Here is a 13309-nt window from a genome sequence, read left to right as displayed (position 1 = left end):
GCGCAAAATTTCCGAGGAAGCGAAAGAAACAACATCCATGCAAATTTTGCGGAAACAATTTAACCTTTCACGAAAATGCGGAATTTGAATAGTGACCACCCCAAACAACATGAAACTTAATTGGTACTGAAGACAAGTTTACTCGGAATTTATTCAAAATGGGATTTTTGGGACACATTTTGGCCGTATACCGTACTTAGAAGTACTTTGATTTGAAATTGGTTGTGTTAGAACCTGATGCATATTTTTTTTCAGGATGAAGCAGCCAAGGATTCCTTGGTGCGTAACTTGAAGAACACATCAACTGCGTCCAGTAAACTCCTTTTGGCTGCCAAATCATTGGTTTCCGATCCGAATGCACCTAATGCTAAGAACTCGCTCGCTAATGCTGCAAGGTTAGTAACATGGAATCCATTAGCCCTGTTATCAGTTTGTTTTTTAAAACGATGTTACAAATCATAAAAGATACATGTAGTTTATATTTTTAACTCTTTCTTTACATTTCGCAACCTTGTTGTCCGCGAGAATGTGGCCTCCGTGTCCAACAGTTTTGTATTGTAACAAGCCCATTCCGAATTACCCGTAGGTGCATCACCATTCTTCCATTCGTTGTGAGGTTTCGTGATGGTTATTAAGAAAAGTGCTCTTGAGGGGACGCGAACTTATTAGTTTGGACCGTTTAAAAGCTGGTGATTCTTTTTTGTTAACAGGGCTGTTACTGATAGTATTAACATGCTGCTCAATGCTTGTATGTCTGCCGCTCCTGGGCAAAAGGAATGCGACAATGCCTTGAGAAATATCCAGGTGCGACTAGCTCAGAAAAGTTTAAATAATGGTGTTTATTTGAGGCTCGCGGGCTGCTTGCCTTAATTAAGTTGACGAATAGCATTTTATCTGAAGAATACGGAAAGCGACTACTAATAAATGTTATGCAATCCTTATTTAGCATGGCGTCTGAACTGTTTGAGAGATATGCCTGATAGTTTAGGGTCCAATTGAATTTCAAATTTGCGACAGTGCGTTGTGGTCGTGGCGATTATTCTGATTAACCAGAGGATGTTTTTTTCACACTTTCCCACACTACCAAATGTTTCCCTGACTGTAATTATACACAACATCTTTTGATTTGCTTGTTCGAATGTTTTTTTTATTTGGTAACTAGCTCGGTATTGCTCATTTTGTTTTACAGGCAGTTAGTAACATCCTGGATAATCCAGTTGAACCAGTCAACAACGACACATTCTTTGACTGTCTCGATAAAGTAACTCGCAAATCCCAGGTAAGACTCGCTCAGCTTTTCAAGATTTTAATCTTAAAGATTTGTTTTAAACAGAAGGAACTTCCTCAATGTGATAATTTTTAGGAGTAAGTCAACAATCAACAAGGAAGAAGTTCAAAGAAAGCAAAGCGAAATTACAAAGGTTAACTTTGGAGAAGGTTGACACGGATTATAAGTGTAATGATAATGAACTTCAAATGCCCAGATAATGGCTGTGTTCTCTGTTCGATGAGGTTCCACCAAACTGTATCAATTTGTCAATTTGCTGCACTGTCGTTTTTCTGCAGGATCTAACAGAAGCGATGCCAAGGATTTCCAACAGTGTCAGGTCTGGTGATTTCAATGAGTTTGATGATGGCGTTAAAAACGCCTCCGGTGCTGTATGTGCGTTGACAGAGTCTGCCGCACAGGTAGGTTGTAAAAAAACTCCAGAACCAATGCAAATAGCGGTAAAATTTTTTCGTTATTTTTCTAAAGACGAAATAATGTTATGTTGGTGTATCACCTGCGTTAATTGGAGAAATCTCACCTGCACGTTCTCATGCTTTAGTGATTTTAATTGCGTGAAAGCTGGTTTCTTAGAATTAATTTTATTCCTAAAGACTTAAAACTCAGTATCAGTAGGGAACGCTTGAAAACAATCGCGACGAAATTGCATAGGAATGCTGAGTAAGGGCCATTACCAAACTGCACCCGAACTCAAAGATGCCAGCAGTGAAGAAATTAGAACGTTGCAAGTGATCCTGTTAAGCAAAACAGTATAATATTCTGTAATTGTTGGTGCGTCTCAAATTTCAGGCTGCATACCTTGTGGCAGTTGCTGATCCATCAAGTGTGGCAGGAAGACCAGGTTTAATAGATCAGACGCAGTTTATGAACTCAAAACAAGAGATTGTAGACGCATGTCAGAGTCTGCTCAACCCAGACGCCAGTCAACAGCAGGTAATAGCAAGCTTCATAGAGTGGAAAGTTACAGCGATTAGTAAATATCCCTAAGAGCACATTGTATCATTCAGCGATACTTCGTATCCTCTTTGTTATGTACTTAACATTTTAAACTAGAAGGAGAAGTTGCTATTGTTTCGGCAAAAAAAAGACAATTCAGGACATCTCGACTCACAATGGAATTAATCAATTAGGGGTTCAAGACACTGAATTGGCTGCCTGGTTTGTTAACCAACCGATCATCTATTCTCGGAAAAATTTTCCCGTTTGACCTCCTTGCGAAGAAAGCTTATTTTTTCTGCTGTTTACAGGTCCTCGGAGCTGCTACATCAGTCGCCAAGCACACGTCTGCCTTGTGCAATGCGTGTAAAGCAGCCTCTGCGAAAACCAACAACCCTGCAGCCAAGAGGCAGTTTGTGCAGTCAGCCAAAGATGTGGCCAACAATACAGCAAATTTGGTTAAGAATATTAAGGTTTGTGCGTGTATTTAGCCTCTAACTCTTCAGATTGAACAAGAACATATATTTCCTGTCACACACTGTGGAAGGGAATGTAACGCAGTCGTTTTTTGTTTCAGGTGTTTGCGAGTGACATGTCCGATAATAACAGGGAAGCATGCGCAGCCTCGACTAAACCGCTGATAAACAGCGTAGAGAGTCTAACAGCGTACGCGCTGTCCCCAGAATTTGCTGCAGTACCCGCTAAAATCAGTGCGGAGGTGAGAACCAATGTTAACTGATTTTTCACTACGCAGGTTATAATGTAAGAGCAGTAACACTGACATTCTGGCTGAGGTAGATCGTAAGAGTAGTTTAAGGTTCCCGGCTGCTCTCCTCTTTGAATAGCCTTACCGTCTCGCTCTTAGCTAAAACATTTGAAGCCACTAATGCAATACAGTTTGACACTGACGTTTTCCTTTGCACCTACTTTGGTGTGTTTTTCCGAAATGGAATCGCGCTCTCAGAAAAATCGGTTTGTGGTAGATGCAAAGCAGCTTGTGAACTTTCCTGTCATTTATAATCGAGTGCATCCCTTTTTCAGGCCCGTTCAGCTCAGGTTCCGCTGATCATGTCCGGCAAATCCATGGCCACTTCAAGTTCAAATTATTTCAATGTTGCCAAAGCTCTTGCTGTGAACTCTAAAGATCAGACAGGCTGGCAACAACTCGCCCAGCAAGCTAAAGCTGTGTCTGATGCTATGAGGAGACTAATTACTGCGATCAAGTGAGTTTGTATCGAAAAGTTTTCGTACAGAGCGATTTAGCAACTGAGTGTCCACAGTGAGTCAAGGTTGTTTGGTTTCACTCTATTTCGCTATATCTTTTTACTCGCGTTGTTGTGCGACTCAAGCTTTTTGTTTGAAGCTGAGTCTTCATTGGCTCCTCTGGATGTTTCCCTTTCATCTGATTGGCTGTTTTGATAACCTTGGTTTGGGGTTTCGTTCACCAAGGTGAGCATTCTCTTGAAATGGGTTTTCGCCGTAGTCAGTGGCTGACAACCTGGACGTGTTGTTATACACTTGACTTTGATATTATTACTTCTGCTATTCTTTAATTCACATGAATATTTTTTTGTTGTTGCAGAGACAATGCCCCTGGTCAAAGAGAATGTGATGAAGCGTTAGAACAAATTAACTACACCATAAATCAACTGGATCAGGCATCATTGGCTGCCATTAGTCAGCAGCTGGAACCGAGACCTGAAAACACTTTACAGGTAAAATAGCAAGGCTACTTAAAAAGACCTATCGTCTTAGTGAGTCTTTGAAATATTGAAACAACTCGTGATTCTGGCAGTGGGCTAGAGCAGTGCTATTTACAAAAGAAAAATTGACTGGTTTGCGCTTAGTTCCTCACAGCTGAGAACTGGGGTATACGACCGATAGTTTGCGGGTCTGTTGTTCGCTCGCTCCTCTTTGTCCTTTCCTAGGCTAGCCAACAAATGGTATTTACATGGAGGCGACGGTGGCTTTGGCTTCAACCCGTCCATTCTCTCCCTTTTCCCCTCTTTCCTGTTCTTTCTCACTGCAACATTTACCTCCAGCATCGATTTCTCTCACTCTCCGCCATCTCGCTGAAAGATCTCAGAAGCCTGCCACTAATTTTGTTCCTTATGCCATGAACTTTAGTCCAAACAGTTCCTCGATTTCTTATCAGGGTTTCCAAGAACAAATGATGCAAAACTTGAGTCAGATGTCTGATGTTATCGATCCATTAGCAGCGGCAGCGAAGTCCGAACCAGAGAAGATTGGGCACAGGGTACGTACCAGTTTTGTAGTAGTTTTTTGTTTATAATTTCCACTGGACTGTGACCAAAATGACGAGAAGAAAAAGATGTATGTTTGCTTTAATATGATTTCTTTTTCTTTTTCCGGGGGGGGGGGGGGTGGGGAGGTTGTGGTTTGTGGTTTGCTTGCGTGAAATAACCATATCATACCACAAGATTAATTATCTGTGTATTCTCTGTTTTAGACTGAATTTTGAAATCCAGAAAGAGCCAACAGGTAGTTATGTCTATGTTCCCGATTTTTTTCCCCAACAGGTAGCTCAGATGTCGAGTTTTATTGCTCCGCTGGCCGACCTGGCTGTAGGCGCAGCTTCACGTACCGCAGATGTTCAACGCAAGGTTGACTTGTTAGATCAGGCCAAGACTGTGGCGGAGTCGGCAGCACAACTCATGTACGCCACTAAAGAAGGCGGAGGAAATCCAAAGGTTAAAAGCTTGTACTATTGTGTGTGGGAAGTACGTTTGAAGATTGAATCTTACGGCTAAGTGGTCCATCACTACCTGAACCTGTCTCGGGCTTTGTATTATTTTGAAGGGGCTTGGAGCATAGCCACCTTTTAAGGGGATGCTAGCGGTGTCTTGGGTTCATAACTGGTTCACCTCCCCAACTCCAGCATGTAGTCAAGTGTTCCATTCAAATTATACTCCTTGGTGAGGAGAAGGATTGTGAGCCAGAGCGATAGAGCGGGCGAACGACAAACAGCGGTTGTGGTTGTCAAGGAAACGGCTGCGCAACGCTCCCATGATCCCTCAGCATTTGTTGCGCGCCCGCGTTTTCGCTCGTCTCCAAGAAGGAGAGCCTGGCAGAGGCTTGTTTATTTTGTTAATACTGACTTGAATTGAAAGCTGGAACAAACTGTGTAAAATTTTACAGGCTGTTCATGCTCATCCAGATATTGACGAAGCAGCTCAGGGAATGAAGGAAGCCGTACGGGACCTGGGACAAACTCTTGAAGAAGCCGCCAGTGAAACCGGTGTTGTGTCCGGTTTGATTGACAGTATCGGAAAAGCACTAGCTGAGGTGAGATGCTCATCAGTAAACTCTTTACGAACGTGTTATAAATGTGAAGTTATAGGATGGGTTGGAAAAAAAACTGCCCGTATTCGCGCCGAGAATCTTTGTTCTTTCAGGGCAGATTCACTTGGCACAGTACATTTTAACTGTTATTATATTTAACAGCCGAAAACCATTTTGGAATAATTATTTTGTTAGATTGATCAACCCTTGGTTAACGGTCGAGCAGATGGATTTGAAGGTATCGATGAACCATTTGTCAATTATCAAGAGAAGATGACCCGCGGCATGAAGGAACTGACCAAGAAAGCTCATGATATGGTGAGTGAGTGAGAGGCAACTGACTTTTCACTTGGTGAATTTATTCTCACAAAGTTTATTTGAAGGGTGGTAATCAGGAGTGAGTTTCATTAAGCCTTGGTAAGGAAATCGCATCAACACGATTTTAATTCATGAATTTTTTGGTATGGGTGATTATTTTAAAATACTTCGTCCAACCCATCAAATATAAGAGAAGGTCTTTCGATTCTCGTCAAAATGACTGACTAACCTTAATTTGTAAGTCTGCGGCGCAATTTATTTGAATTACTTCACAACGGTTTCAAAATATTCCGTTGTATTCTTTGAATTGAGAATTCCATACAGTAATTGTGGCAGGCCATTTGTCCTCGTTCAGTAGAAATTTCCAATTGACATGTGTTGGACTTGTTTTGTTTTAGGTTGGTAAATCGACCACAGATCCGACCAAACTTGGTCCTCTTGGTAAAGACATTAGTAAAATGTACAATGACATCGCAAAAGACGCCAAAGGAGCTGTCAAAACAGTCGGGAACCCTGAGGTAGGAAACAACTGATGCTCTTTTACCGAGTTCACCAACATTTTAAGTTACGCTGTAACCAAGGAAAAACCAAATACCTGCACCTACTGGCATACAGCATTCCAAGGTTGAAGTTATCTGCTCCTATGTTAGTTTGATGTGTCTTCATTTTTTCCTTTCAGATCGCGCACCGCATTCGCACTGGTGTCCAGGGTCTAGGAGAGGCTTGTATCAGTTTGATTCAGAGCGGTGGAGCTGTCCAGAGTAGACCAAAGGATCCATTTTCAAAGAAAGAACTCGCTGACAACTGCAGACATGTCGCAGAGAAGGTATGACTGGATTGATGTACAACATTTGCATCGTATTTTTATCAGAGAGCAGAGAAAGTTGAGATATTATCGTGATCTTACGGCTATGGGCTAGGACTTTTATTTGTAGTATTGTGATGTACCAGCATCTTTTTGTAAAATTTCCGTCCTTTATTATGTTTTAGGTTTCTCATCTCTTAGCAGCCCTTCAGCAAGGCTCGCGTGGTACCCAGGCCTGCATTAATGCGGCAAGTGCTGTTCAGGGAATAGTGGGTGACCTGGATACTACTGTGATGTTTGCTTCGACTGGTACACTGCACCCTGAGACTGAAGGGGACACTTTTGGAGATCACAGGTTTGTTATGATTGTAAACAAACGTGCTACCAAGAGCTGGGTAGAGTGACCTTGGATGTAAATTGGGATGAGTTCATGCCAGGCTTAAGGTCACACGAAGGATGAATTACCGCCTGAGATGTGTTTGTGCGTCCTTAAATACTAAAGACCGCAGTTAGCTTGAATGATAGCTGCCCTTTTAAGTTGAAAATAAATTATAACTAGGGATAGTTTTTTTTTCTTTTTTCGGGATCATCCATCTCTCTTTCTCCGCAAACATTGTTGGTCAAAGAAAGTTGACTTTCACTTTTCAAACTTTCGTTGAACCAGGACAACTTTTCCGAATATTACACGTAGGGTTTTTTTTCAATGCTACATCTCAGTCACATTATATGAGGGCAGTTTTCTTCGTTATTGCTAGAGATTTTACGTTCCTTTGCCAGAGCTGAAAACGTAATCATCCAGTTGTGGTGTTTTCTTTCTGTAGGGAAGCTATCCTTCGAACAGCCAAGACTTTAGTGGAAGACACTAAGAATCTTGTGTCTGCGGCACAGGCCTCCCAAGATGTCCTAGCCTCAGCTGCCGAGGCTGCGGTCGGCTCAGTTTCCAATTTAGCAGATAATGTGAAGCTCGGAGCTCTGGCGCTCGGACCGGATGATAGTGATGCACAGGTAAAATGTCTTAATGTGTGCGGATCAATGATAGATTCTCTTTATTAGTTGAAAAACAGATTTCAAAATCTCCGTTCGCATCTTTAAGGATTCGTCTATTTTCTACTTGTTGTCAATGAATCTCTTGACCCCTAAGGAGACTGGCCAGCATCTAGTTTCTCCTTAATGTCAAACCTAAATGAAACATTAAGGTCATGCGCGTAAAGGAAATTCTCACTCACTACAGATACTGTTGATTGTTAAACAAATTCTCCTTTTCAGCATCCTGGAGAGTGTATGGAGAACAGTATGGAGAATGTGCATACTGATGTTAGGGTGTAACTGGTTAAAGGCGTAGAAATGCTATTACTAGTTCCTTTAAAGGTCTAAAATGAATGACATAATGTTGAAATTGCGCTGTTTTTTGTCTTTTTGTGCAGCAAATGTTGCTTAATGCTGCTAAAGACGTGGCGTCTGCCCTTGGAGCTCTGATTAACGCTACCAAGAATGCATCCGGGAAACCTGTCAGCGACCCATCCACTGAAGTGCTCAAGACAACAGGAAAGGTATGTAACAACACTGCAAACTTAACTGCCTATGTCAGGTCATTTAGTGTTCCGTCAGAGTCAGAGCGACGAAAGGATAACGTTCGAAACGTCTACCTTTAAACTCTTTACAGTGGCCAATTAACGTTTTCAACCCAGTTGTTAACACTAAGTTACCTGTTATACTCTTCCACCGACGCAGCACCACAGTTTCTTTAGAAACTTACCCCCTTTATTTATTTGTGTAGGAGCCTTGATATGCCTCGATTTCTGCCTAAAACCATTGGTTGCGGTATTTTACTGAACTATCAATCCATCTTCGCTGCATGTGCGAAAATAGGTCAATATTTGCTGTGAATACTGCATTTGACAGCTTTTTGACAAGTCAGTGTGGCGCCAATTTGCACGTTTAAATATTCTGGAGTTTGGTCCTAGTTTCTTCAGTAAGTCTAGTTGCCCAACGTCAAAGGCTTTAAACACTGTTAACTGTGTTTCTGATCAGTGGCTTTATCTGGTTTTCATATCAGACTATGGTAGCTAATGTGTCCTCGCTGCTGAAAACGGTAAAGAGTGTGGAGGATAAAGCATTACGAGGCACCAGAGCCTTGGAGTCAACCATAGATGCTGTCAAGCAGGCCGTGCTGGTAAGTACATGTAGTTGAAATGTCTGTTAACATCAAGCCATCCCTCATTCGCGCAACTCAGACTTTAATCCTACATCTACTTTCCACGGTCATGGTTCGTTACCAGGAAATCTCTCATCAGTCCAAAGCGTAAGTATTTTCTCAGCTTTGGAAACTTTGTCAAACAAATATGTGACCTTTTGTCGTGATCATGCAGGAAAGGGTGGTTGAGAGAAATTATTTTTTTTTTCCGTCGTTATTTTTTCCTTTCTAGGTAGTACAAAATCCGTCGATGCCTGTTCGGGATGCTACACCCGAAGACCTTATAAGGAGTACAAAACACGTCACCTTAGCAACAGCCAAAGCGGTGGCTGCTGGGAATTCTTGTCAGCAAGATGACATCATGACAGCTGCTAACATGGGCCGCAAAGCAGTGACAGAAATGTTAATTATTTGTAAGGTGGGAAGATTTTCATAAAATTGCTAACATCTTGTAGTCCTTCCCTGTTTTATTAATTTCATAGTTCTCTAAGTCTTAATGTTCCACACATTTTGTGTTACGTTTTAATATTGATTTAATCTATCAGGTGAATACACGCGAAGGGATATGCATGATTAAAATGATTATTAGCAGAAAGATCGATTCGAGTTAAAATAAATTTTTTTTTCTGTTGGTGCCAAGACCACACTTGAAATCAGCTCAAAAAATCCCAACTTAGGAGTTGGAGACTAGACGGTTATTACCTGAAATAGCAGAACAAGAAAGAGGGAGAAGTGATAATATCAGAAATAGGTTACCTGCTTGTGTTCAGCGCCTGCTTGGAGGAACAGATGAGCTTTTTGATCATTTTTTGTTAGAAATTTAGATACTAAGGAACCTCACAATTCAAACATGCGGAGTAAACGTCCATGAGTTGATTGACAAGTGCTTTTTTTCCCTCTCCTAGGGTGCCGCCAACAAGGCAGAAAGTAACGACGCCAGATCCCAGGCCCTTCGGAGTGGAATGGAATGTGGCAATTCATTTGGGGAGCTGCTTGATCTCGTGCATAATGTAAGAATTGCTGAACAATGTTGAGTTTTACGCTTGGTCGTTTGTCTACAGGCCAAACACAAAATGTGCTGACCACGAGAGTGTCTCTTAAATCAGTGTTAGCTCTTTTTAAGCGGCTTTGTTGTTTCCTTTTCTGCGAAACACTCTGATCCACCACAAGCGATATTTTGAAAAAGTCTGTATGTGTAAAGAAAGAACTCGCATAGTTTTCCGTGGGCTTACATTGGAGGTTACATTTAAGTTACGCCCTCTCTGATTACTACCAAGCTGGACTAGGCCTCAGAAATGAGGGAAAATACTATCTTTTATTTTGATTATGCATCCCATCCGTTGTTGTCTCGATTGTGCTATCAGAAAGATTTCGCAGTATCGGCCATTGTCTAAAAGCATTATTGCATTGCTTACCATACAGATTGTTCAGAAACCGTCCCAAGATAAGAAGGTGAAACTTACGCCACAGTCTAAGATTGTCGCTGATCAAGTCGCCAAACTTGTCAAATCGGCCGAAGCACTGAAAGGTAAGTCCTTTCGCTACGCAAAATTCGGCTCGGGTTTTCTGGAAATCGCTTTCCACAGAAAGAACCGCCCTCCTCTATGTGTCAACAGCGTTTCTAGTAGTCAGGGAATTTTCTTGTTGTCAACGTTATCCTCACCTCTAAACTCCAAAAATGAGAGGCCTACACGACAAGCTGTGACATTTCTCACTTAAAGTTTTACACGTTTAGATCATTTATTGGAGGAAGGATGTCTGTGACAGTCAGATATAACTGTGCAAAACGGGAAAAGCTTCGGTTGTTTCTACAATAATTGGGCAAGGAAATTCTCGTCTGCTGTACGCATGGGGATGTAATTTTAAAATCAAGCGAAGTTCATTTTACATCATTCGATGTAATATGGCCCTGTTTTTTTCCTCTCAGGTTCTGACTGGGTGAACCCTGAAGATCCTAATGTCATTGCTGAGAACGAGCTGCTTGGCGCCGCTGCTGCGATCGAAGCAGCAGCAAGGAAACTTGCTGAACTCAAACCCAAACCACGTCCTAAGGTAAAGTCACATGAATATATTTCCTACAGGGTCTTGAATATTTGAAAGATTTTACTAATAGAAAACTTGTGTTTTAGACCTTAAAAAGATGAAAGTCTTGAAAATTTGACTAAGTTTTGAGTTTTTCCCCAAGTGAAATCTTTGTGTAAGGCAGCTCATGTAATGTGCTAACTAAACTACCTTGGCCAAATCTTTTATGAGCGCGTTTGGAGAAATTTGATTTTTGAGGTAAACTGTTGACAATTACATTTATCACGTGGTTTTACTCATAAGCTCGGATCTGTTAAGAGAACGGATCTTCACGAGAACACCTTCACGACGTAGAAAGAGATGACAAGGACGCATCCAAACCAGTCGCTAGACACTTTAATCTCTCTAATCATTCTAAACAGCATATGGCAGTTTGCGGCCTTTCCTCACATCTAGGCAGTTCGGAAAGCCGCAAAACACTTGAACGAAAATTTATCTTTCAAATCGGAACTCTTAATCCCCACGGTATCAACGAGCGCTTTTCATTCAACTAGCCTATTCTTCTTTTCTCGTTAATATATTCCCACCAATAACGTAGCTCCATTTTCTGGATATAAACCCACACACAACCCACAATTCCTCCAATCGCTCTGACGAAGGGCTAACGCTCGAAACGACAGCCTTTAAACTCTCTAGGTGGCTAATTTACGTTTTCAACTCAGTTGTTAACACTAAATTACCTGTTATACTCTCCCGCCGACGCAGCGGCCACAGTTTCTTTAGAAACTCATCCTCTTTAATTAAAAAATTGTCTGGAACAAAATGGTTTGGAAGAGTCTTTACAAAAAATGTTTTAAGAACTTTGGATGAAATTCTCCTACGTTGGACTCAGTTTACATCGACATTTGTTAAGCGTTACGTTATGGTGGTGTTGCTATTTTTAGGAAGCTGACGAGTCGCTCAACTTCGAAGAACAAATTCTGGAAGCTGCAAAGGCAATAACAGCTGCCACTGTGGCACTGGTGAAGTCTGCTTCAGCGGCCCAAAGGGAACTGGTGGCGAGTGGCAGGGTAAGTTTCTCTTACAGATAGCTTAGTGTTGTTTGGTCCTTGGTTTGTATTGTGACATGGAACAAGTTTGCACATTATACTCCAATGTTTGCATTGGTCTTGCATAGTAACCCTGGAACATACTCCGGGAGCAAACCTTCTGGCGTATTGAGTTGTGCGCTTGCTCGTATGCATATGTGTATTCTGGAAGTGAGAGAAATTGTGAGATCCTTAATCAAATCGAACAAGGTTCGCTTTCTACTCAGTTCCAAATCTGCTTTTCCCGTCAATTTGCCAACATCTGACCTCTTTTTGCTCGTTATTCAGGTGTGTTCAGCGTCCACAGATCCTAATGAGGATGGACAATGGTCACAAGGGCTTGTGTCAGCGGTAAGTCAAACTCTGGAGATCTCATAAATTCTTTCTGTATGTTGTTTTTCTAATCAGCGTTTGTAGAAATAAAAGTCCACTGAATACTTAAAACCGACAAATACAGGTATGCGTATGCGCAAGGTTATGATAATTGAGAAGCGGCTCTTGAACAATACAATTATTCTCTTTTTGCAGAGTTAAGTCTTCCCCCCACCGCCTAAGTCACCTCCAGCAAAATCTCAGACTTAATGCTTCTCTCACTAAATCTTTTCTCGTACCAACAAACTTCCCAAGCACACTACGTTGGTAATTTAAAATTACAGAGAGCCCTTTGTTACTTGCGTTTTCAATTGAAAAATGACATTTTCGCGCCGCGTTAGTTTTTGCATGACATGACCAGTCTAAATACCTAAATTGTCAATTCCAGGCGCGTATGGTGGCAGCAGCAACGACAACATTGTGTGACGCAGCTAACGCGGCCGTCCAGGGTAACGCAAGCGAGGAAAGGCTAATAGCAGGAGCTAAACAAGTGTCGAATTCCACTGCCCAGCTGCTGTTAGCATGTAGAGTGAAAGCTGACTCCAATAGTGACACACAGAGGAGACTTCAGGTAAGTGATGGGTATTTTGAGGACAGTCGGCTACACAAACTTGGTCGGAGTGCCCAGGAAGCTAGGATCTCTAAATGCTAAAAGTTACCTTGCTGGACAAAAAGAAAAGAGACGATCAACTTTCATAAAAAAAAACATTTTCGGCTATTAATCCTTCAGTAAGCTTTAGTAATGGTGTATCGTTACAGATTGCCGGCAATGCCGTCAAGAGAGCAGCAGACAACTTGGTAACCGCGGCTAAGAGTGCAGCTATCTTTGAAGAACAAGAGACTACGGTTGTTATTAATCAGCGGTTTGTTGGTGGAATTGCGCAGGAGCTGGAAGCTCAGGAGAAGATCCTGCGCATCGAAAAAGAACTGGCAGCGGCGAGAAATAAACTGAGTCAAATAAGACAGGCGAAGTACAGGCCGGA

At 41.8% G+C, this 13309-nt stretch overlaps 1 protein-coding gene across 3 annotated transcripts in view; it reads left to right on the top strand.

The window, feature by feature from the left end:
* LOC113664543 (talin) overlaps positions 1-13309 on the top strand; it is a 34803-nt gene that overhangs the window by 20617 nt on the left and 877 nt on the right. For 2 of the 3 annotated variants that reach the window (XM_089196944.1, XM_089196945.1), the window contains 27 exons: positions 256-395; positions 711-804; positions 1190-1279; positions 1567-1689; positions 2078-2221; positions 2536-2697; positions 2802-2942; positions 3266-3447; positions 3807-3939; positions 4380-4481; positions 4765-4935; positions 5384-5530; positions 5723-5845; positions 6244-6363; positions 6525-6671; positions 6836-7005; positions 7472-7655; positions 8075-8200; positions 8707-8823; positions 9077-9262; positions 9750-9854; positions 10267-10372; positions 10772-10896; positions 11811-11936; positions 12243-12305; positions 12715-12897; positions 13086-13309. The exon at positions 13086-13309 is cut by the window's right edge and continues 877 nt beyond it. In XM_089196944.1, the coding sequence (XP_089053070.1) occupies positions 256-395; positions 711-804; positions 1190-1279; positions 1567-1689; positions 2078-2221; positions 2536-2697; positions 2802-2942; positions 3266-3447; positions 3807-3939; positions 4380-4481; positions 4765-4935; positions 5384-5530; positions 5723-5845; positions 6244-6363; positions 6525-6671; positions 6836-7005; positions 7472-7655; positions 8075-8200; positions 8707-8823; positions 9077-9262; positions 9750-9854; positions 10267-10372; positions 10772-10896; positions 11811-11936; positions 12243-12305; positions 12715-12897; positions 13086-13309 (3734 nt within the window). Of the gene's footprint in view, positions 1-255; positions 396-710; positions 805-1189; positions 1280-1566; positions 1690-2077; positions 2222-2535; positions 2698-2801; positions 2943-3265; positions 3448-3806; positions 3940-4379; positions 4482-4764; positions 4936-5383; positions 5531-5722; positions 5846-6243; positions 6364-6524; positions 6672-6835; positions 7006-7471; positions 7656-8074; positions 8201-8706; positions 8953-9076; positions 9263-9749; positions 9855-10266; positions 10373-10771; positions 10897-11810; positions 11937-12242; positions 12306-12714; positions 12898-13085 lie in introns of all 3 variants that reach the window. The other variant, XR_016183821.1, reaches the window with a different exon arrangement.

Source organism: Pocillopora damicornis, chromosome 2 (genome assembly GCF_964200805.1).
Source record: "Pocillopora damicornis chromosome 2, jaPocDami1.2, whole genome shotgun sequence".
NCBI lineage: Eukaryota > Metazoa > Cnidaria > Anthozoa > Scleractinia > Pocilloporidae > Pocillopora > Pocillopora damicornis.
The sequence above is the reverse complement of the archived record's forward strand: the minus strand, read 5'-3'. Positions and strand labels throughout refer to the sequence as shown.